Consider the following 25990-nt stretch of genomic DNA (forward strand, 5'->3'; position numbering starts at 1 on the left):
TTTAAAGATGTCCAAAGGCAGTTCATTATTCTGCCAACTGCTCCTCTTCTGGGATTTACTCCATCCCCCACTGGAATAAGCTGAAAGACACTGTCCCACATTCCCCAAGGCACAGTGAATATTTTATGCTGTCCCATCACTACAATTTAATTCTTAAGCTACTATGTCCACTCTTAGGTGGGCTATGCCACTGCTGCATGTCTTTATATGGACTTAACATCTTTCAGCCGAGATCAGAATGCTTCAATTAGAAAAGCCCCCCCAGGTTTTTAATCCAGTGGGGGGAAACTTGGACTAGAAGAATAGAGGAAACACAGAGATGAATGCTGAAGCTAGTACATTATGTCATCTGTGTAGGTTCTGCTTCAACAGACATGTAGCCTCTAGCTTCACTGGGAGATGGATCCTACCCATGGAGAGCAGCATAAAAAATACTGACACCAGTACTTTGGTAACCAGATGGGCTTTAAATGTTCGGAAAATATGGGCTACGAAAATAGAATGGAAATAAAAATGGTCTTTTACTTGTGAACACTGAGGTTTTATAGAGAGATTGAATAAAATCAAGTTTAAATTTTTTGCCCTCCAGAGTTGCAAAAATATACAGAGAAACATTTTTCTTGGATTGTTTTGTAAGTCAAGTAAGACTTTATGGACCAAGAGTTGAATAAACACACTCTGCAGAATTACGCTAACTGAAACCTGGCCATTAAAAGCCATGACTAAATTTCAGATTCCAATTTTTAAATTTTTTTTCTTTCTAATTAATTCAGTACAGTTGGCAGCATTTACTATCAGAAAAGGATTACTCATTAATTTAGATGCCAAAAAGTTGTAACAGTAGATTGAAAATTCTATTAAACCTTGTAATGTATTCAGCCAAAATACCTAATATAGTTTGCCAAAACCTGTTCAAATTGGATGATGGCTCTTACTTCAGGCACCTAGTTTCTGTATTAATAAATTTGGGCTACTATCATAAGATTGCAAATTTATTAAAAAAAAACAACTTGAAAGAGCTTAATTGGCTCTTGAATCTTTAGATTCAATGTTTTCTCTGTACCAAAGTCACACTGATAGCTGTATCAAATAAATGGAAACAAACAGATGGCATACTGGAATCAAGAACCCTTGTACACAGGACAAGCAAACTAAGATACTGCCAACTGCAGCAGTTTCATATATCTTTGGTGTTTCTTCCTAAAGTTCCCACTCCTGGATTTGTGTGATTGCCCAAGAGTCAGTTCCCCCCCCCAAAAAAAAAAAAAAGCATGAAGAAATTTTCTATTTCTAACAACATCCGTTGGCTTAAAAATAATAAGATTAAAAGCTAATCCAATTTATTTGATTTTTAAATCTTATGATATCGGAGAGGGACGAGGAAAGGGTGGTTCATGATTGTGGAATGTTTGGAAGCATTTGGCAATGCTGGCCTTGGAAGGGTCAGGGACAGGGTTACCCCCCAGTATGCAACCTGTGCATGCAATTGTGATTTCTATATATAAACTGACTTCTCCAAAATATATCTGTATATATTCCCTGCACATGCTGTTAATATGCTGATGTCTGAGAATGCAACAGTCTGATTATTTTACTTCTGTTGTGTGCTGATATTCAAGGGTGTTTCTTGTGCAGCAATACTGCACGAAGCAGGATCTTACTCTGTAGACACACGAGGAAAAAAAAGTTGGAGAGAGAGCCGGTACCGGAGCCAGTACCATGGCTTAAGAATTTTCCTTTTTCTCTGTTTCTCCTGCTGAACACTTGTTTGCAACAAACCACAAAACTGCCCACAGCCAAGGTCTATGAAAGACTAGAAGAGGTGCAGACACTAACTTGGAGGGATATATCTGTGGAGAGTACTGGTGCGCTGATCTGGGACTGTAGCCACTACTTGTTATTACTGCAAAACAGAAAACAAGAGTACAGCAGTTAGAAACACCATGAGACCCACACAGCCACACAGTGTGAACTAAAGCAGAAACATTAACAGAGAAGCCTATTGAAATGGACAGCTTTTCAAGGAAGCAGATGTCACCAGTACCACAACATTAAAAAAAAAAATAAATTAAAAACTTCCAAATCTTTCACTGTTGTGCAGAACTCTTTAGTTAGCATGGGTGTGTCATGCTTTCTCAACTTGACTAACATTTCTGAGTATATTGCAGAGGCATGTATTTAATACATCACCACACACTGTAGATCTTTCAAATTTGCAAGTTGTATTAAAAGGGGGAGTTAAAAAGAATCTTGGGATCTAACATATTTCATGGGATTGAAGTAACATACACATACCTTTATAGTCTCATATTAACAAGTTCAATTTAGGAAAAGCATGTTTTATATGGTTGTGACTAATTTTAGTTAGCTTAGGTGATGGAAGATACTGGATTGAGCACTAGAAAGCAACTAGCATTCTTTAAAAAGAGGACAATTAGAATATAACCCCTAACAACAGCATTTTTATTTTAAAGTGTGCATAAACAGTCCTGTTCAGTAGCCATCCAAATGGTGTGCATCTATACTATTCACAGCTGCATTCTCCAAAAAAGCTAACAGAACAATAGTCATAACCCATTAAAATTTCATCCAGAAGCAGCACTCACACTGGATTAATTCCAAGTGTTTGGAAGTTTCCCTTTCCTTTAGCCATCTGTCTTGACTAAGACAGATGCATTCCAAATATATGTACTCTAAAGTGTTGAACCAATCCCTTCAGAGCAAATCCATACTGGGCAAACATACAGAGTGTCTTTATTAGGCCATCTGCTGTTCATTCACTTTTCAAAAGATTAAAGTAGTACACAATGAAGCACTGGAATTTCTTTAGTCTAATCAATCATATTTGTACTTCAAAGTGTACCCTCTTCCTGAGTTATTCATAATGGTAGTAGAAATGAACATTCTGAATTTTATAACTGACAAATAGGTTTAGGTTCCTAACTATTTTATGAAACATGATACATTTCTACATCCAGCCCTAATTAATGTCTCTCAGATCTACTGCTTTGAACACACAGAGAACTTCATATTTTTAAAGATAGTTTAAATGCATTTAGAATGTGTAGAACTTAAAAGGAAAATACGGTAGAAGAAAAACAATTAACTTCTTTTTAAAATGTGCAGTTAAGTATGTCTTGAAAGTAAAGAATTGGATAATGACTTTTAAAACATGTGCCATTAGATTTCATAAAAGAGTTGCTGTTTGAAAAAATATTGAGGGTTTGCCTGTAATGGAAATCTGCTAAATTTCATTTTGTGTGGATATTGTTTTTGAAGGTTTTTTCGAGAATGCCTTTCTGTGGTTTAGAGCAATCTGCTACATATGCAGGCAGCTATTCCCAGAGTCAGACAAACCTATAGCTGTTTCTATCAATGTAACTGGTTCATAGAACTCCAAAGAATGCTCTTGGTTATTTCAGGGTTGATGAGTAATTAATCTTCCCTGTTGTAGCTCTGTGACCTTTCTAAAGACAAGCAATAGCAGCAGAGTGACCTTGGTGGTTCTCAGGGCAAGGAACTTTTGTGATCCATTATCGGCTTATCGGATCATTTTAGCCATACTGCTTCACTTTTTGTCTCATCATTTGCTGGATGAGAGTTCAATCAATTAATCACTTTGCTTAAAGTACATTTACCATGCCACTCCACCTTATGTAAACTACAAAAAAAAATTAATTACTATTCATTTAAATCACTTGAGCTATCAAAACCTAATAATTTTCAGCAAAAATTGTCCTGCCTGCCTTTTCTGTATAAACCTTATTTTTAAAATTCAGACAAGAAAATAAAATACTTTTGGAATGTGTCTGGTTTTAAATTTCCTTGCTATTATCCCCAGTTTTCCTGATGATCCTGTTGTAAGGAAGAGAAAGAGGCAAGACTAAAAAATCCATTCTTTTCACTGTTTCTCTGTAGCTTGTCCCTGCAATTTGGCCACTACATTTTACACTTTGAGATGTTTGAGAAACATTTCAGGGTTGGAGGCCTATCATAAGAGAACATTGTGACTGAGTGGAGCCTGCAGACCACACCTGTATCTGACAGATGAAACTGCTAATTCTAAGGGCTATCAAACTTTAACAGCTTTGGCTGCTGGATATCCTCCTGACATCCCTTCTCTGAGGACTGCTGGCAGTGGAGAAGATGGTGGAGGCAGGTTCCTCTGGGTTTTGTGGCATTATATGAATGGGGCTAAATGCTCTTTTGTGGTGCTTATGTTAAAACAAAACAAAACAAAACAAAATTGTTTCTTCTTTAAAAAACTCAAATATTCCTAAGACTTCACTACTTGAAATTACCAGAGGAATGCCCTTCAGGGCAGGTATAAGACCCTTGATCTCTCCAGTTCCCATTAACGTTGTTTCAAAGAGGGAGCAAGCTGACAGCCAGCTCTTACCAGTTACTCTCTTAGTTCAAATGGCCAAGGTGGTCGTGGAGGATTTAAATGATCATTAGCTGTTTTAATAGCATGTGTTGGGTTCAGTATATTAATATGGGCTGGAGTTTTGTATATTTTCATTACACATCTGGAAAATTCTGTACAAAAAGCTTAGGTTGAAAGGACCTCATTTAAGTAACATCATAATCTCTATCCACAAGGGAACCAAATGTAGGTCAAACAGCAGTGACATTCCCTAAGTTCACCTTCATAGCCTTCAGAAATGGTTTTCTATACCTATAAACTGTATTCTGTACCCTGTGTATAATAAATACTGAGTAAAAACAATGAGAGCATCATTGTTTTTACTCTCCACTCCACTAAAATGATAAAACAGTTCTCAAATTAATCCACTATTGTAAGCAATATATGCACAGTATTACAGTACAGCAGCTGCAACAAATTCTCAGTGCGTGAAACTCTCAGTTAAGGGCTGTGCACCTCTCCCAGCTCCGTGAATGCCCACTCAGTGGGAGTGTGCTGCAGAACCACAGAGCTGCAAACTGAGGACACTAATTACCAACTGCTCCTCTTTGAAGAAGGAGGAGGAAGGGGGGTGCACAATGGGACTGCTCACCTGGCTAACCCATGCCCAGAGGCACAGGATCTCCTGGGGGCAGCTCTCCAGCACAGGGGAATGGGGCCCTGAGCAAGAGCTGCAACACATGGGCTGCAGCCCTGAACAGGGCCTTCCTAATCCCGGGAGAGCTGCCACTCTAAATTCAAGAGATCTATGTGCTTTATCTTTTCAATCAACAGTTCACAGAATCAGTTTTCTGTGAAGTCTAAACTGTCTGTCCTGTCCTATACCTGACACAATCTGTTTGAGCATCACTTACAGCTGGTCATTAGGGACAGAGATGACTGCTTTACACCCCACATGGCTTGTTGAGCCTTCTGCTCAGTTCCAGGACAGGTCACATGTTTTGACTGCCTTTGGAGCAGGGAAATCAATTTTAATGGGTAGAGTGTTTGAAGGAGAGGATTTCTGCGTGGCAGACTCTCAAATGCATCTCAGCACCAGGAGTTCTCTTTTCACCCATGTCTCATTGCATAAAACACAGAGAAGTGCTGGCATCATGATTTTGCCATGGTTGGGAGTAACACATATATGTCCCTCATTTTCAGGAAAAAACAAACTGTTCAGTGTTGGGCTTTGCTATGCATTTTTTCAGTCACAGGTGGCTTATTTGAAACAACACTTGTCTACTAGTCAGCCTTTACTGACTAGCGGGTTTTGGCAACCCACTAAACTTCCCAACTAACCAGTTAGGCTAAAAACTCAGATAAATCCTGGTTTTGCTGAGTTTTTATTGCTCTTGAGCACCTCTCCCATAAAATTAGAGGAAAAAAATTGTCTGATTTTGGAGTACAAGTAAAAGGCAAGCACAGAAGTAACACATTCAATCTTTATGAAAAGCTGAGTGCATTATCAGGGCAGCTCTGCGTCTCGCTCTGATGATGAAGACTGCACGTCACCCAGACAGGCAGACTATTGATTTCCCACTGAGAATGACTGTACTCATTTACTGCTTGGGTTTGTGCACTAAACTCAGGTTTGTATTTCTTTTGAGTACGCAGGTGGCTAACAGGCAAAAAAGGATTATGCAAGGCTCAAATTCCTGCCTTTTTTTTAATCTTTTTTTTTTTTTTTGAAGCACTAACTTTCCAAACATCCAAAGTGTAGAGATCTCAAGACTTCTTTTGAAGTCAGTGGAAACTGATGGGTGAGTGGCACCTGGGGAAATCAAGCTGTTACTTACTTATCTAAACCTGAGCTGAATGCTGCAATTTTTGGCGCTCCAATGTTGGGTCAGCCATAGAATAAAACTCAGCTACCTTAAATAAATGGCAGAAGCCAACATAAAACATCACCAACAAATGAAAAAATCCTACACAGAATTGGATATTTCATGATCTGTAATAATTACTAATAAAATTTTAGCATTGAGTGAAAACAGAGCGAAAAAGAAAAGCTAAATATTTGCCCAGACTGTTTAATTTTTATGGAACTTTTTAGCCTTTAGGCTGAGGTTCCTCTCAGTATAATTATAATGAGAACAATGAAAATTAAAATGAGGACATTTTTCTAATCAGAAATAGTAAATGCTTTAGATCTCACAAAATACCTTTTATTCAGATATTAAATTAGTTATAAATACTTTTCTGAATAATTAACTTTTGGCTTTAACTGATGGCTAAAAGATAATTCCAAAACCTGATTAAAAATAAATACACAGAAACATTGTGATTTCCAAAATATTTTAAATAGGGCTTGACTACCTAGGTCTACCAAAGTTACAGTAGCATCAATGTGGAGTAGTGATTCGTGGCTTTGGTGTTTCATTTCAGTCAGGCCATTACTGAACTCTTATTTCCAGATGCAAAAATTTTTCTCCCTCCTCTCCTTTTTAATATTTTTATTAGCCGGATGCAACTTAACGATTAGAAGGCTGGTTATCTGTACTTTTCCACAGTTCATCAAATTTTAATAATTTCTAGGGATCTACTTAAATCACAGTTTGTTTGAATTTCTTGAGAAGTAATTGAAACCTATGATTATTTAAAGTAAAACCATTTTCTTGCAAAGAAAGTAGCTCATCCCAGCGGAAAGAGACTAACATGGCAATCTGGCCAGTGTTTAAAGTAACACACTGCTAATAGGAGTAAAAGGATTAGCACTGAGGTATAAACCTTAAGATTTGAAACTGCTCAAATTAGCATGGCTGTTACAAATATAATCCCATTTTTTTTCCTAATATCATACAAGACTAATGCTGAGAAAAAAGATCTGCAGTACCATAATAACAGTATTATTTTGAGGCTTTTGCAAACAGCAGTGGTCTAATGCATCATTATTAGGCATTCTTTAAGATCACACCTCACATAAATTGCTGAGTTGCATTTACAAAAATGAAAAATATATTATTATTTATATTATTATTTACATTATTATTGATATTATTATTATGTATAAAATACAATCATGTTTTATAGTAGCTTTTTAAAGATTGCTTCCATGCAAATGTTCATTAGTGATGGTTATTACATGGTGCATTAATGTGCATCTAACAAAACATCATTTTATTATGGCTTTACCTGACCCAGTAAAAGTGTCAAGCGATGCATCTCCAGTCGTAGTTGCTGTTTCACTGTTGTTCATGGGTTCTGTTTTGACTGCAAGAAGAGACACTACATAGAAGAATAAGTAGACATGAGATTTTACTTCTAGACTTGTACTGGAGTCCTCATGCCAGCCTCACTAGTGATAGTCCAGCTCAAACAAGCCCACGTGCAACAGCTTCAACCTTTGCTCTAGCACCATAGCGAGACAATCGACAGGAATCTGACAGGAATGCCCATTTATCTACACAGCTCTGTACCTGTGCATTCATCCAGCTATTGGTTTTATCAACTGGAATATCTTTGGGGGAGATTTCAACGTAAATTTAATTGATTCTAACAATATCCTAAGAGTAGCATAGAAAAAGGAAACATTAGCTGTCAAGGGATGTAGCACATAACAGAAATAGTTTTGCCTGACAAGTAAAACAATCATAATATGATTTCATGATAATACAAAAGGAAATTGCTTTCACAGTGCCAGCATGTTGCCTTTCCCCTTTTACAGAGTCTGTGGGAGCCTTTTTGAGCTAGGCCATCAACAAGCAATTTTTCATAACTGAAGAGAGAAGTTTGAAAGAAAAAAAAAAGCCAAAGAACTAGAGGAGGACACAAATGACAGCCATAACAAGTCAGTTTCTTAATCAGAGGTTACCAAACAGTTTCGTCTACTCTGAACTCAAATTTATTTCTTAGGGATCATCATGCAGTCTTACCATCCAAGCTGTAACTGAAAGCACAAAAAGCACCACAGAAGCAGTACAGATTTTTGTAATTAAACATGTTACCTGGACAGAACATTTGGCATGCATTTTTGTAATGGGATTTGGGAACCACCCATCCAGTAGACGTGGTAAGAAACAGCAGTAGAGAATGTGCTGCAGCTCCTATTAGCCTATCTGACTGGCAAATGTGGAAGCCTCATGTATTAATGCAATTTCTTCATGAAGGGCTGGGCATGGACACTTATCACACGCTTCTGGATACCACAGGTTGGTGCCCAGGGCCACAGAGTGAAGAGGCAATGAAGACCTGCACAAGCAACCACCACAGTTGCATGCCAGGTATCCAAATTCCAAGGGCACAGCCTGGGATTTGTGAAGAAGCCTTTGCTGTGATGGGCAGCCTGGCAAAGCCCCCCAGCAGGTCTAACACAGGCCAAGGAGAGGCATTCTCTGCCAGCTCGTTACCTGACGCCTCTGAGAAGCCTCAGCTAAGCTGATCAAAGCTCTCATCTGTCAACATCACTGCATCCACATTTGACTGCACTGGCAACAGCAAGGCAAAGGGGGGAATTTCATGTTCTGAGCTGGCAATGTATTTAAAAACTGTGGCACAGATTCAAGTCACCTAAATCAAGCGTATAAAAAGTGCCCACTAATCTGCCTTTATGTTTAGCTGAGACAGAGAGGTACTTCCAGAGGTTGATTCAGTTCAAGTATGACCTGAGCTGCCCTCAAGCTCGCCGTCCCTCATACAGTCTGCAGAGGAAAAGGCAGTGCATGAGATAAATAAAGGATTTAGTTTCCTCATGGGAAAAATGTCCAGAACAACACCTACAAACCCATTCTGCTATTCTGCCCTGAGTCTGTGAGCACTGTGAGTTGTTCATTAGAAATTGCACAGCTACCAGTAAAGCTGCCTGTGACAACCCCTGTGTGAGCTACCTCTCCTGCAAAATCACATCTCATTTGCACTCACACTGCCTAATGGATCTTATTCAGGAAGTCACATGGGATGCTGTTGATGCCTACAACTGTACAAGTGACCTGTGCTGAAGTCAGAGGGACACGTGTTTGGATCAAGCAGGAGAAATTGGGATGAGTTTGTCTCTGTGACTGCTAGAGTGCCCTGCAGCATTACCGGTGCACCAGTGCCAAACAAACCAAGCAGCACCTTCTGGTTTCAGTTGTACACTTGTATCTTTCCATCTACTGTCTGAGATTAAAAACTTTTCGCATGTGTGTCTTTTGAATGGAAACTTCTTTTCATTATTGTTTCTCTTTCATAAAACTACCGTAAATAGTAGTTAAAACTACTAAATAGTCTCCTGCAAGCAGCAGGATATTAATTCAATATGGAATCATTAGGGAAGAATTTTAGCCACATTTTTCCAAGCTGTCATGCACTCCTCATTTTGCTAACTATTATCTTTTCAGTTAAAAAAAAAAAAGAAAGCTGTGACAAAAAACAAACCAAATTGAAAAAAAGTAAGTCTTAAGAGCAATAGAGTAATGAGTCATTCCCATTTCTATAATTATTTGAGAAGGATGTGATTTTATTTTTATCACATCAATAAAACACATATCAAGAAAAAGTTCAAGGGTCATTTGTCACAAAATGATAGCCTCCATTAAACCTCTCAGTCATGTGGAACATGTGTGGTTGCCTGAAGTACCAAAAGTATGTAAATTAATTTATTTGCTGATTACTACATACGGATGCCTCTATGTACTTCTGCAAAGTCTGGACATCTACTTACATGAAAAAGGTACTTTTTAGTACCTTTATCTCCTTCTGCTTAAGAAGGTTATTTCACTATTGTGAAATATAGAGCCAGCTACAAATGTTCAGTACTGCATCCAAGAAGACAGTATGTATTTAACTGTTATATTTAACAAAAACATCAGTCATGAATTGAAATGTTTACTTTAGAATTGTGTCTAGTTCTGGTTAATGCCAGCTGTGTTGCACTGCCATCAGCATGAATAGACACAATCTTTTTTCTTTCCCTGTCAAGAAAATAATCTAAAACAAAAGAAACTCTCTCCTGTGCTTAACTTGAGGAAAAACATTATATTGGCACTGAGTTTTGTTGGAAAATACCTATAGAAATTGTTTTTACATGTGCTTGACTTTAAACAGTTCTACTTTTTTGCATTCAGATTTCATGACAGTAAGGTCAAGGTCCTTCCTCAGTGTAGCTGGAGATTTTTACTACTACCTGTTTTTCTTTATGCTGTATGTCATTAAATAAAGAAGGGAAAAAGCACAAAGCTAACTAAGGAAAAAGAAAATATTCTAACATCAGTTTAAGAGAATTAATTTTTTTTGTTTAATGTATTGAAAGAGTGAAAATAAAATGAAAAGTAACCTCTAACTGGAAATACATTTGAGTGCTGCTAGCAGTGAAGATTGCCCATGTTCTGCTTTCAGATGGGATAGAGCAAGAAGCTGTGTGCTGCTTAGTTGCCAGCTGGGCTTAGACCATGACAACACAGCGACGGAGCAGAGCCACTAACATCATCAGGTGCTGGGGCACGTGGGGTACAAGGAGCCCCAAGAAGCTGGGCTTGTTCTGTCCTAGGAAGAGGAGGCTGAGGGGAGAGCTAATTGCTGCCTGCAGCTATCTAATGGGAAGGTGCAAAGATGACAAAGAACAAAGGCACACTCACCTCAAAAGGTGCCCTGGGAAACAACAGGTGGGAACAGATACAAGCTGCACTAAGGGAAAAATCCAATTAGATGTAGGAGGAAAATTCAATGCTGCCTTGAGCGACATGATCTAACAGCAATGTTGGCTCTGCTCTGAGTAGTTCCTGGCCCAAATAACCTCCAGGGATCTGTCCAAACTTCATTATTTTAAGGCTAACTCAGAATACAGCTCCCAACAAGCAACAGCTTCTACAATAGACCTTGATGAAAGGACTTGGCAGACCAAAATGACTGCTATTGTGCTGACCACTTTTTTATTTTCTCTAAAGCATTCCTCTATGTTAAGGACTGAAAATGAACGCAGAGTTTCAGGGGCAAGAGGTGCTAATACTATGCATGAAGGAGGACAAGCAAGTGCAACAGAAGTTACAGCAAACAAATCTGATTTTAAAAGCTCATGTAAAAAGCTTGTCATAGGAACGATCTTCCCCTTCCTTTTAGCAGGCCTTAAGAGCTTTCCTGGGAATACACTCAACCAGAAGCACAATTCTAAATATTCTACTGCCTATGGAAAATCAGATTTAATACAACTAACACATTGTATTTCCTTGCTACTAATAATTAGTAAGAGCTGTCACCTCTTACTAATAGTTGCCTTCCACATTTACCGGAACATGCTGAACAGTTAAAAGAGGTGACAGCTTAAGTTATCTCAGTCTTCCTTAAACTTAAAATCTTGTAATTCAGCAGCAGCATTCACATGGAACAACTTATTCTAGTGCAAATGATCTTTTGTGCTCAAGTCAACTTTTTTTTTTTGGTAAATTTTCTTTGCATATATGTTTTACAAATGGCAAGCTGATTCTGAGGGATTTTTTAAAATGACAAGGTTTTTGAAAGTTTTTGAAATCTTCCTAACTTTAGTTCAAACCTGCACAACTTAAGCACCTTTGTAATGACTTGTAGAGAAACATAGTGATGCATGTTTACATCTATGATTAATCCCATATGTACTGTAATGATGTCACATATAGAGTTATTATTAATCCTTACAACTTCTGACAATTAATAATACATGTCAGGAAACTCATAAATGAAAACAACAGCTTGGAAAAGTTAGCCAAAATTTTGTAAAGTGGCAAGTTACATGTGGCAGCACATTAGACATAAGCTTTGATTAATAATGAAAGCCTTAGTAGGAGTAAGAACAATACTGTCAACCTTGACTTGTGTTCCAGTAATCATGCAACACTTTACTTAAAAACAAAAGAAAAGCAAATGGGCATTCTGTGAAAATTCCATTGGTCTGATTTCCACCAATGCTGCCTACTGGCAATTCCCAGCAATGCTGAACACCACGGGACAATCCCAGTCACTCAGAGCATGTAGACAGCTAAGCTAATTATAAGCGGGTTAAATTCTCCTTGCTCATCAAATGACTTTCAGAGCATTGTAAGATAACTGCTTGTAGCAACTTCCTAACGGTTTTCTGGCTGTGGGAAAAGCCTTTGAGAAGGGGTAGGGAAAAAATGCTCAGGGTGAGGGGGAACCCCATGAAAACTTCCAAACTGCATAAGAACAGACCAGAGCAAATGGAGAGAGATGTCACACAGCAGTCATGGGGACACACCACACACGCATGCACTGTACCAGGCTCTCTCATACTTGTTGCAGAGGAGGGAGTACTGCAACTCAGCAACCAGTCTGCAGTATTTAACACAGTCATGTTGTCTCCTGAGAACAGGAATGGTACAACAGTTCATTTTCCCGATGTCTGTTCAGTGTAAATGAATGGTCTTCAAGGCAAAGCAGTGTTTTGGCACTTTAGTCGAGCCTTTTAACGGAACTGTATTGGTTTAATGGGTATTATTTTAACTGGTTTATTTATGCACATTGTATAATATAGAGGCATCAGTTACTAGTGTTCTTTAATAGCATGCTGGAAGTTTTCTCTTCTCTTTATACTGGAATAAGGATTCTGTTCAAAAATAGGATTCAGCTCTTTTTTGCAGAGCTCAGTTACCCTCCCAGGCATATCCACTTGTTATTGACATTGACAGACTTTTATTTAAATAAAGTGAATAAAATGCTGTACCTTGTGGCCAGAAAGAAGAAACAAAAAAAAATTTCTTAGTACCAACTGTTAAAATAGACAGTAATGTATAAACTGTAAAGAAGGAACTCTAGCTTGACTCATATCCATGGTGTCACTTTCATGGACTGCACCTCAGAATGTGGCACCCAGCCTCCCACTGCTATGGTAGAATTGGTTATCTGAAAGCATTGGAATATCTGTATTGTAGTTGCATGGCAGTACTACATTATCACCTACAGCAGTAATGACCAGTTACTGCTGAGGAAAACAAACAATCCCTTTATTACAAGCTTTCATTACCTCCCAAGAAGTGAAACTCATCGGCAAAAAAAACCTCCATATTTCCTAAGTCTAATTGTGACGCACTTCTCTTGATAATGATTTTAATTTAACATAAATGCATGCAACTCAGGGTACAAGAGTAAATTATTACTCATCAAGGAAGTATGACACAGAAAATACAATTCATTTTGTAAGTTACCAACAGGTATAAGCAAACATTTAACACTGTGTTCAAATCAACCATCCAAAAATTTTCCTTATTTCATCTTTGCACCTTGTTTCAGTTCTCCCTCTCACTTTAGTTGGCGCAAATCAAGAAAGTGATGATGGAATTAGAACTTTACACTTGTATGACTGCTAATTTTTCATCATTCTTGCTGGATTTATAAACAGGTATACAGTAATTCTTGAAATTATGATAAAAAATGCATATGACTAAAAACTAGCCAAAACTTTCTGTGTGCCAGCTGTGTCTTATACTTACCTCCTGTTCCATTTGTTGTGACTGATGTGCTACTGAGATTAGATTTATCCAATTTGGAACTACCTGGTGCATCACTACTTCCAACAAGATTATGAGGACTGGCTAGATCCTGCATTTCCATAGACCTGTTAAAAAACAAGGTGACAGTATTAATGCATTGTGGTAGTATCTAAAATAATCTGCTTTTTCTATAATTTTTTTTTTAATATGGAGAGTTTGCAATGCATCCAGATTGACAAATCAGTGCAGGTTCCTTTGACATCTTTGCCTTTTACCAAACCTAGGAAAGTAGTTAACAGCAACAGTGCCACTATTTTCCACTTTTCCTTTAGATATTATGGAGTGACACAGGCTTATGAAACTTCCCCTGAAACACACCACAGAGTTTGTGCATATGAAAGCTGAAACAGGAACTTCTGCCTCTCATTATCTGTATTCCAACAACCAGCAGTTAGTGCATCCAGGCTGAATTACAAGAACAGCCCATAGAAGTGAATGAACAGAACTTTTGTGTACTTCTGGAAAATTCTTCACTCCTACAAATGTGTCTGTTCTTCTTGGATCTCTTGATACTTGTTTTCTTCTGCGTAATTTCTGGGAAGCTTGCAAGATTTCAAGTGGATTTAGGCTGCTATGAATTCCAGCCTCACAGTTACACTGGGGGCCTGTAGATGGCTTTCATGCAGTGACAACAGATCTGCCTTTCTCAGACAAAGACAGAGCAGACAATGAACATTTCTTGTTAGACCGGTAATTGCAATCCAATTTGCAGTCTGTGCTCGCCCACTCCTTCTTCATTTATATATTAATTACACAGATTTTTTTTCCCCCAGAGAAACAATTTTCCTATATATATGCAAAGTTGCCAGCCCATGTGTAACAAGAGAATGATCTACCATACGTGTACTCCAAAGGCCAACAGAAAGATTGACTTACATAGGATGTGAAAGCCCCATTACATGCTAGAAGGCTGAGATGGAGAGGAAAGAGATGAACAGTTGGCATGGTTCAGTAACAACAATAGCTCCCAGGTATTCATATTCTGACCAGGACAATCAATGGCAAATCACTAAGGGCAATACCCAACATCGTAAGAATTTATTTCAAGTTTCACTTTGAAACTACCTATCTTCTGTGCTCCACAGATCCTGCTCTGTGGAAAAAAAAAAACCAAAACCCCCCTACCTTTCCATCAAATATGGGTCTGCTGGCTGAAACTGGATTTTTTCCCCTCCAGAAAATGAAATTATCTGGCTTTTATACTCCTAATTCTGTTGATCTCCTGGATGATTTAATCCCTCACATTACATTAATTTAACCCAAGACAGAGATTCAGAGCTTTCACGTCTTGAATATATTTGAGAAAATGTAGGAAATACTATATCTCAACTGGGAAAATAAATGGAAGCTTTGCCCAAAGCCACATGAAGCAAAGAATCCCATTTACTCAAGTAAATGCTCAGTCAACAATGAGATGCTCTGGCTAAGCCTTTGGTAGGATAGCCTGCCCAGCAGCACTACGGATGAGCAGGAAAAAAATGGTATTGCTGTTGGCCATGCATCAGCAGGTAAGGATTTTACAGCCATATTCAAGGAAATGAAAAGGCACAAGCTGAGATTTGAACTGCATTGAACACAATTTCTTCATCTAATTGTATATACATTTCTACACCTCTGTCAGCAATGCATTTTATTTGTTGTTTACTGGAAATGTGATCAGTTAGATGAAATGAAATGAACTCAGGTTGTTTACAAGTCTGCCAGGTTTTGTTTAGCAGTTTCTGTACAAGTATAGCAGCTAAAGGTTAAAAAACGTCTATGGGTTTCCATCTTGTATGTATTTAAGGGAGCAGAAGAATGCTACACAAAATAAACAATGTGTGTTTCATTGCATATACAGCGTAATGCTCCCCACGTGTTCACTTGGCAGTTTTAAATATCATGATTTCCTGTTGAAGTATGATCAGCACACAGATACCTAATAGGCAGTTCCAGCTTAGAAAGCTCACACGTGGTTTTTCCCCCTTGGTTTGCATAAAAGTTACAATTTCTTTTCAGACAGGCATACATCATTGCCACAGATGCAAGCACTTCAGCAGCATTTTTAGAAGCAAAATCACTGGTTCACCTACCTAGTCTTTTTAAGAAGTATCCATTTTAAGTACTTTTCACAGCCAAATGAATCAGGTTTTCCTAATCAAATCAGATCTTTTTTCAATCAGAAAACTAGGTCCACTAACTCTCATTTTCTTGGCAAAGAATAGAAACAACTAAATTTTGTAAAATGAATACTTTTTGTTCCAAACAAGCACAAAAGCTTCTGTGCAGAGAAGTATTTTTATCGCCCTAATTTATTTTCTGTAACAAAAATGACATCCCATCCACAGACATGGCAAGTTAATTAAGTAAGAGTATTTTTAAAGTAGTGCCTTCACAAATAGACATTTTCTTCTGCAGGAGTAAAAGACATCTTGTACTTATTGGTAGTCTATTCAGAATAAAAAGGATATCCAAACCAATAAAATTTTCACAAAACCATGTGTATACATTGTATTATCCTGGGTGCTCCATCCTGTGTGAACAAGTACTGGGATTACTTTAATATATCCCTATGTGATTTATTTACAGAAGCGCACATGTTGCCTTCTGTGTAACACATATAATTCAATTCACTTTTCTGGATATATTTAGTTTACCTTTAGCCTAAAGACTTCTCAGGAAGATGTAACAGACTTAGTAAAATCTCATCTTCCAGTGAATGGAGGATTCAGGAAAAATGCTTAGTAAAATGGACAAAATAATTCCAACATCTTGAATCCATTTTGTCAAACTAAATGTTTATCAGAGTCCTGCTTTCACTGACTTAATCAGAAGCAGGTTCAGGTTCAGTATGTGCTTTCCTGCACTAAAAAAAAGTTGAAAAGAAATCTCTGAAGGAGTAGTTAATACTTCTAAGTTTATGCAGCTATTTATTAAAGACTGCTTTCTAATAAATGCAGTGTGTTCCAGTTTAGGTGGAATAAAGTTTATCGTTAAGGGTGCTTAAAAAACTACACTGTACAATTTTATTTTACATATTTTGTTTCTCTGCCATGCACATAACTGAGCTTTAGTTTTATCCCTCCTGCAATGTCTCAAACTGCTTTTTTTAGAATAATTAAGTAAAATTCTACATTGTATTAAAAAAAAAAGCATTTTGTCAGGAAATGGATTGGATAAGAATAAGTTTTAATTATCTCTTGACTGTTTGAAGATTTGCATTATTCCCAGCTTCTGAGCAAAATCCTGAAACCTGGCAAGACAGATTTGTCTTTTATTCTGCTTTGGCTGTGCCTAAAGTCTCTGAAAGTTGGTATTTGCACATGCTTAGTGGATCATTTCAGAGGGTTACTGCAAAAGTCTCTAAAACATCCCATTTCACAGAATGGTCTCCCAGATCTCAGTGGGCTTTAACTCCAACCTGTGGACAACCCTACCCAAGTGAAGAAGGTTTGAATCAAAAATATATCTGTGTGGGGATTCTGGATCTTCCCCCTTTTTTACAGCATATTCTGTTCCCCAGCTTGAAGTCACATCTTTTCAAGGGTTTCAAGCCTATGCTCAGAAGTGAATTAAGGAACAGCATCCAAAGAGACAAATTCCACCCTCTTCTGTCCCATCTTTACAAGTGTGGATGAACAGAACTTGTGCCCCACCCCAGATCACCAGAATGCACAGCCCAGCACTATAACCCAACCTTGCCCGGAAGGTTTAAGTAGGACTAAAGATCATTGCCCCATGTGACAACTGCATCTCTCTATTTCTGTATAGCTTACACTTGTGTTGTTTTAAAGGCAAAAAGCCCAAGCCTTGCTTCTACAGTTGCTTTTAAAATTCCTCTTTTTTCCCTCCCTTCATTACAATCACATATTCATTTGTGCACTGCAGACATAAAATCTATTTTCAGAAAATCTGGGTTGCTATTACTGTGCTATCCATCTGCATTCCCAGTTTAATTATTATTAAGGTGGACTTAGAGCTGGATCCTTTCACAGCTTGTAACTCCATTGATTATTTATTAATTCTACAAGTAGAACATATTTTCATAATTTTCTTGAAAGAGATGATGTTTTAAAATGTAAACTTTTTGCTTCATAATCAAGTTCAAACATTTTTACCAACAAGATCAAAAGTATGAAATAATTTATCAAAGATTTATAAAATAATAAATATTCTAACATGAAAACAAAGTACTTCAAATCCCAGCCTAACCAGAACATTTTACAAATACCATTTCCTTTGTGCAGAATTTGAAGCAAATCCAAATTAGAGGAGAACTAAAAGGACTAGATGGAGGCTATTTAAAATTGAATCATTTAATTTAGTTTGTAAATAATCATAACAAAAATGTTTAAAATATTTAAAATTCTTTGATAGGAAATTTGCCCCACACATTTCTTTAGTAGAATCTCATGAAACTTCACTGACGCAAAAATGCGTATTTTTTATTACTACTACTATTATTATTATTACTATTACTACTATTACTACTACTACTTTTAGTATTATTACTATTACTGTTAGGTCAGCTTCACCCCTGTTTTTCTAGTATCCCTCCTGTTGTAACACATATTCTTAAATGCTCTATCTCACAGAAACATGCAGTCTTGTCCATTTAAGTTATCAGCTACCCTGGAGGTTCTGAAATTAAGCAAACTGTCCCTTTATTTCAAATTAAATTTTAGTGCAATAGGAAGATTGGATAACAGAACTGTTCAAACTTGACTAAATCTGTTTCCTACTGGTATCCTCTCAGCTCTCAGACCAACTACACTGTTTTGAACACAAGTAGATTATCTTTTTTCCATTTCCTACATAGTTTGTTTTAGGCAGAGCTTTCAGCCATGTTCTGAACAGGACAAGTGAGCTCATCTCCCTTTAATATGCAGTCTGAAGTAGTTCAGACAAACCTTTATTCTGACAAAAACAATCAAAATGGATGCACATACACAAATGTCATTTGTCCAATATAAATAAAATCTGTAACAAGTTTAAAACAATCAATAATTTAGATAACACCACAATTATAAACGAGGGTTTTTTTCCACTGTTTTGGGGTTTGGTTTTTGGATTTGTTTGCTTGTTTTTTTTGTGTTTGGTTTGTTGTTTTTTTTTAAATTGCATTCATAGTTAAACCTGATATTTTTCATGTTAATTTGCACCTAACAGTACTGTAAATAATGCAATTAAAAAGAAGTTACACCAACCCTTCAGAGGCTACAGTAGGCAATAAGAAAGAGGGAGAAGAGAGATTCTGGATGATGGACAGGTTTCCAGAGAATATACAAATTCATGTACACTGACACACAGATACATCCAACCTTATAACAATTCTTTGGTGCTCAATATACACAAAAACACGTGTTTAAGTGTATACACAACAAAAAACTTCCCAACACCTTCCCACAGAAGATCTCCACCAATAGTGCAACAAAACATGCAGCCAAAAAAATCTCCTCAAGTGAGTAATATTTCCAATCATTTCATCAACCCCAAAATAAAAGTTCATATTTTCTTTTCCAAGTGCTTTTACACTGTTTATGGCAGTATTGTTCTTTTTTTTTGTCACTGTAAAAGGTAAGGAAGGAAGAGCACAACCAATGAAATAAACCTATTCCATTGAGACAACTACCCCTCTTGTTTTCCCTGGCTCATCAAGCCCACCTATAGATCTTAAGCTTAGTAGATGGCCAAAATAGCAGAATTTTTGCTATTCTAGGCACAATATCCCAAAAGCTGCTCCTCCAACACACAAGTGCTGAAAACCTGCCAGATTTAAAAACAAATAATAGTACTGGACACTAGCAAGACCTCCTTCTTGTTCTCCTTGAGGCCTCCTTTCTTAACTTGTAAAGCAATACAGTGCTAAGAAGCAGTAAAATAATGTCATGTTATATTGATAAAGCCAGCAAATGCTCCTCAGAGTTTTATTTAATTACTTTTATTTTTAGCAATACAGAAAACAAGTGCTTACCTTTCTGCAATCATTTGGGGATAGGAGGTGAATTACAGCTGTATAATTTCTGTTTCTTATGTGTTTGGAAGTACAGTGTCAACATTCATATTAAAAAATAATAGAAGAGGAATTCATATTCCAAGAATAAAAATACTTCCATCAATCTACAACCAGTGTCAGACAGAGAGTATCAAATAAAGGGAACCTTAGTGAAACAAAGAATTAAAACATCCAAGTTTTTCTACCATGTTAAGGAATACCACATAGGTAATAAAAAAATAAAAATATCACAAGGTTGAGCTTCGCAAAACTGTAAGTATAAAGTAGGAGCTAGACCAGTATAAAGTACTAGACTCTCTATGGACTCCTAATTACAAGTTTGAATATCACCATGCAGCTTCCCAGCACACAAGTTCAAGCTCACAGGAAAAGAACCCACACCCAGATATTGCAATAACTGCACTGTGGAGAGGAACAATAATTTGAGGAAAATTCAAAAGTGCCTGATTTTGTTTAAGAGCTTTTTCGATCTCAGATAAACTGCTTGTCTTACAGAGGATGGGACTCCTTAGGTAATTCTTTGGGGTATACAAGGGCACAACTTGTGATTGTATCTCAGTTTTGCTTTCCTGCCTATTGTTCTTTGCCTGGCCATTCAAACCTAATACCAAGAGAAAAAACCCTCCTGCAGACAGTATTCCATTACAGGAGCTGTCTGACAGGCAGACAGTGTCAGTGCCTGGGATGCACTTGATGCAGAGGGCTCAGCTGAGAAAATGGGTGAGCAGGTTTGATGACAAAGGCTGGCATTGTCGCTTTCCCCCTTACACCATTCACAGGTAAAGAAAAAGACATTTCTTTTAACAGCACTGCAGCATCTTCCCCATCCCCCATTCCCACTTCCCCAGTTAAGCTTTTGCTATCACCCTGCCTTTTTTGACCCTGTGCCACCTTGAGCTTCACTGTGCTTCCTAACAATTAGGTGTCAGATATTTTTTGTCTTTATTAAATCTATGCTTCTCTCTTTTCTCACCACAGGAACAACTGCCAAAGGTTGAAGACTTTGTTAATCTAGTATACAGGTATTGCTTTAGTAATAAGCTGATATTATTTTTTTTACTGAAAAGGATATGTGTATTTGCTCTTTCTGACTCTAGTGGGAAGATATGACTAAATACTGTGAAAGAAAATTGCTTAAAAATTCAAGCTTATTTTAGTCGGAAAAGAAAAACTGGTATTTTCTTCTTGTGCCTGAAAGTGAGAAGCTTAGCTTTGCTCCTATGGTGATTAAACACACCAATTAATTTAGACAGCTTGGATTGTTGTGCTACATAATTGCTGAAAACTATTATTTGCTTAAAAGCCAGTAACTGCATGGCTCCCCTTGTTTCTGATTGACAGACATTTTATTTCAGTTTAATGTCATTTAATGTAGTTTCCAGAAAACCGCAGAAAACTGTCTATTCTAATGCAGTTCAGTCGGCCACAAATTCACATTACAATAATTTTTCACTGCTTTCTGACTTTTATTTGGAATGAATGTCATTTCCCTGTCACAATTAAAAGATAATGCAAAATTAATTTGGATTTCCACAGTTTTGGATAGAACATAGAATACCTAGGAGCCATTTCTGGATTCTCCTGTTGGACATGAAATTGACTTGTCCAAAGCCAACAAGGTTTAAAATAAATAAATAAAAATCAAGACAAATCAGGGAGAGTGGAACTTACTAAATTATTTACCTCAGCATAAACTTCCACCTCACATGGTCTATGCTCAGTAAATTGTTCAATTACAAAACACAGATTCAGAGTAGGGAAATAGGTAGGCTGACACTGAAAAAGTAACAGGAGGAGCTTTTATTTCCATATATTCCTATTCCACATCATCTCTCCACTCTGAAGTTTAAAATTGGTTTGAGTTGATGAAAGCAAATAATAGTTTTATATGAGAAACAGTTCCATTCTGATATAATACACTAATGTACATATATACATAAGGTAAAGCTATGCAGAATAATACCTTCTGGCCAGCTGGATCCCAGCCTTTCAGATTTTTCTGGGCTATCCCAATGTGACAGTCACAGTTTTGATGGGATGAAATTTTAGCTAAGGGTTTACACTCCAATCACTGGAGGAAGTATCTGGACAGAGGCAATGTGGTGAAAGGAAAAGGCAGCTGGTTGGAGAAAACCACTCCAGGAGCCAGAGATAGAACATCTAAACTAGTAAGTGTCAAAGACCAGGGACTGAAGGAATAGCAGAACCAGGGGCTGGGTGGTCAATTCTTTGAATCCACGTAGAGACCAGCCCATCCCAAGCCTGGGCATGTGAACAGAAAATACATTAAGATACATAGGCACCTGCTACTTAACAAAACCAAAAGACAAACAAACAAAAAAACCCACCCCAAACAAACAAAACAAAGCGAAACACTAAAGTAGGTTTTGAAGTCCTTATGCAAGTATTTAAGTAAATCAAAAGTGATAATGACAGCACAGTTCCATGGGGAGCTGTCAACTATCCAACTTACATGAAATATAAACTACCAGTTTACAGATACATAAGATCTAAATGCAAGTCTTTGGATCACAGGGCCACATTTTCAAAGATTAGTTCACCCAACAGCTTCTGATCACTTCCAGATGTGACAGGCCCTTGCAAATGCTGTGGTTCTGACAACATGATGTGCTGTGTCATAAACAAGTAACAAACACTTCTGTGGAGATGGCTGGAATGCAAACAGCAAGCCTGTGGCCTTCCCCCCTGTGCCACTATTTCTGTATAACAACTGCTCAGAGTCACATCTGAAAAATCTGCTGGAAATTTCAGACTCCCTTCCACATCTCTGGCAGGTGGACATAAGGAACAGGTAACAAACTCAGTGACTTAAGGATCTCACAAAATCCTTCTTTGGTGGTTTTGAGTCTGATTTGAGCAACAGACTGTTTCTCATATATACAGAGGAATGTGGAGATGATCAGCTCTGCCAATTACTAGTCTGTTGTTAATCTGTCCTTTGTAAAACACAGCCTTCAAAATGACACTGCTTATTGCAGTCATAATATTATGAATTTAAATATAATAATGTCAACTGTATTCATGTCAGACAATATTTAAGCAAATATAAAATTGGGAAATCAGAGATGAAGGGCTGGGAATTTTGCTGTTGGCTTCAGTGGAGCCTGGACAGCATGATGTAAGTGTGAACTCATATTTTCATAAAAAAAAAGAGCAACGGGTGGGTTGTGTCTGACTCACCCTAAATTGAGATGTCTGTTATATTTCAAACATGGTTCTTCTTCATCAGGGAATGTCCAAAGCAAAAAAACTTCTTTCAGGTGTGCTGTATGAAGAGTGATCATACCTCACTTCAATGTAATTTCTTTAGCCACCAGTACAGGGGCCTTGCAAGAACTTCATCAGCTTCCAGAAAGGATGAGTTATGATGACAGACTAGGCAGAATACAGGAGTTGCCAAAAACTTGTCGTTTTCATGCTCTATTCATATTTTAATGCAAACATTCTGAAACTTCTCTTGGTAAATACAATATACAGAGAATTACTGGCAAGCAGTCTTAACGTGGGAAACATTAACACATCTCACTTTTAACAGAGAAGTTCCCCTTATAAGTTAAACCTGATCTGAATCTTGGCTCCCAAGACAAATATTCTGTAGTTTACCTCATGTGGAGCACATTATGTTTGGCTCCAAAACAGTTTGTGTCAAAAGCAATTATTTCTGTCCTCTAATTGCAGTCCCAACAATGAGTTTGGTTTAGAATATAAAACAAATATATGCAACTTGCTGACTGCCTGATGCCTTAACTGCCTCAGCATCTGACCACTGTAAGGAGTAGCTGGGCACAGCCATTCTGCATGGCAAGGTACACTAGGTGCGCTGCACACACAACCTTTGTAATTTTGCCCAGGATGACCTTATTGCCTGGAAGAACCTAAAAGAACTTTGCATAACTAATTACACTCAAAACAAATTCCATTATCCTGAGCAAGAGAGAGAATAATGCTCTGATAAATGCACCAATGCTGATTGTTCTTTACAACTGATATAAAATGACTACACTTCATTTTGCTTTGCTGTTTGATTTCCCCAAGTTCTTTTATAATTTGAAACTTAAAGCATACACACCTTTTTCATTTCGGGTGAAGCAGGCGATTTTTCTAAGAGTTAATAAATACGTGTCACTGAGAACTCTGGGGCACAGTTCCCCTCCCCTGAATTTTCCCCTTGGGTCACAAGAAGGGGCAGGTAGCAGCTGCAAATCTGTAACACCTCCATTTCCAGCTCAGCCTGCATGCTGATAAGCCAGCCTCCAGGCCAGGGCATACCTGCCTGCCTGGCCAGAGCCACAGGAGTGGGGCACTGGCAGAGCCACCACTGCAGCCCTCACTGCCCCAGCACACGCACAGCAGCCCTGGGAACCAGCCTCTCTGCTGGTTACCCTCCTTTAGAGCTCCCTCTGTTCAAAACATGGCTTACACCAAATGGTTGGACTCACCAAGACTTCTGACATCATGCTTAGCTTTTTAAAATCATTAGGTATCCACCTCTGTCCAAGTACTGAGGGAAAAACAAGGTAAAGGAAACAAGCCCTGCAGTGCTGTTGGTTATGTCCACCCACACCCATACTTTGGATGCAAGATTGTAACTTTCCTGCATTTAACACAGGTTCCCCATGGTTCCCCAAGAACCTGGTTTGTGAGACAGGGCAGAGTGCAAGATGTTCATAATAACATGACTGCTTTTTATAATACATTTATTCTTGTTTCTCAGCAAACGTTAAAATATTGCTGTTGGGAAACATGGTATAATAATGAAATGCTAAGAGGGATGAAAGTGCTTCTCTGGTACTATTTTGAGAAAGTCATGAAAAGCACTACATCTTTGAGAGCACAGGGGTTTATTTTCTATTTAATTTAATCTACATAATTAGAAGGAAAATAAGACATAAGCCTGAAATAACATAGGAATAAAACATGATCTTATGTCTAGTCACCTGCCAATTACTTCTACACTGAAAAGCAAATAAAATCCCAAAACCCCTAAAAATTAAAGTGACAGAGATTTAGTTGTAAATTGAAACAGAACTTAAACGGAATTCACCAAACAGGATGTCCTCCCTCTCTGCCCTCTTCTGCACTCGCACCACACAATAAATAATTCTGTTAAAAAGTTGATCCGTGGAATTGCTTTATTTATTTGGGCACTGCATATGCGTTTCTCCATAGCTCTGCCAAACATACCTTCCCACAGACTTGTTACTTCAGTCCTGGGCCTCTCTTAAATGGCAGACACAAATCCCCTGTGAATTAGATTGAGACCATCATGCTAATTTTCACATTTAACCAAAACCAGATTTAAACTTATGTTTTCAAAGGTGGATGGCTAGTGGAAGGCAAGTATATTTTATGATTTTAAGAGGAGGTAAAGTTACTTCTGCTCTACAAATGACATTAAGAAATTCCCAAAGAAATTTGACAATAATACGAACTTAGATCACAGTAAATTATATCACTTGGCAGCTAAACTGGAGAACTAAGTCCAGAATTGCCAAAAAAACTCAAGACACACATTTGGATATATGGAAAGCTTTGCAATGATTAACAGAAAGGAGTCTGCACAGGCATCTTGTGAGACCTATAAAGAACCTTATCAGTTTGGGTTTTTTTTTTAATAAAAGTGTTCAAAAGGAGAAGATAGAACAGACAGACCATCTGCAATGTAACCACATAAAAGACCCCTGGGCAAATCCAAACCCATTAGCAGAAGTGCTTGACAAATCTGCCAAAGAGCCAGATGCTGCTTACGGAGGAGCCTCTTTCCCTCTTTGTCATCTGGGTCCTCTGACTTCTGTTCCCAGAGGAGAACAACATGACTGGTGCTCAGACTAAGCTGAGTATGGAGGGAGCTGAGGTACAGAACTGCTCTCTGATAAGGCTGTCTTAACATAAGGAGGGGAGGCAAAGCCTAAAATATTACAGCAGGCTTAACATGCATTTGTGTAATGTGTGGAAGATGCAGATGGTAGGAAAAAAAAAGGAAACCTTATTTACATGTGGCCTCAATCACCTTATTTACATGTGGTCGCTTTTTATCTGGATTTCTTTTTTTGTTCATTCTTGTTCTTAGCTGTGATAGAGTTAATTTCTTCTCAGTAGCTGTTGCAGTGCTGT

General features: G+C 37.8%; 1 protein-coding gene across 18 annotated transcripts in view; it reads right to left on the minus strand.

The window, feature by feature from the left end:
• The window catches only part of EYA4 (EYA transcriptional coactivator and phosphatase 4), a 141308-nt gene that overhangs the window by 31241 nt on the left and 84077 nt on the right, over positions 1 to 25990 (minus strand). For 11 of the 18 annotated variants that reach the window (XM_030945634.1, XM_030945647.1, XM_030945638.1 and 8 more), the window contains exons 4-7: positions 13801 to 13925; positions 12605 to 12673; positions 7541 to 7633; positions 1837 to 1903 (exon numbers count right to left, since the gene is read on the minus strand). In XM_030945634.1, coding sequence (XP_030801494.1) covers positions 1837 to 1903; positions 7541 to 7633; positions 12605 to 12673; positions 13801 to 13925 — 354 coding nt within the window. Of the gene's footprint in view, positions 1 to 1836; positions 1904 to 7540; positions 7634 to 12604; positions 12674 to 13800; positions 13926 to 25990 lie in introns of those variants that run through there. The other 7 variants (XM_030945642.1, XM_030945641.1, XM_030945639.1 and 4 more) reach the window with 5 other exon arrangements.

The sequence above is a fragment of the Camarhynchus parvulus genome, chromosome 3 (assembly GCF_901933205.1).
Source record: "Camarhynchus parvulus chromosome 3, STF_HiC, whole genome shotgun sequence".
Classification (NCBI taxonomy): Eukaryota; Metazoa; Chordata; class Aves; order Passeriformes; family Thraupidae; genus Camarhynchus; species Camarhynchus parvulus.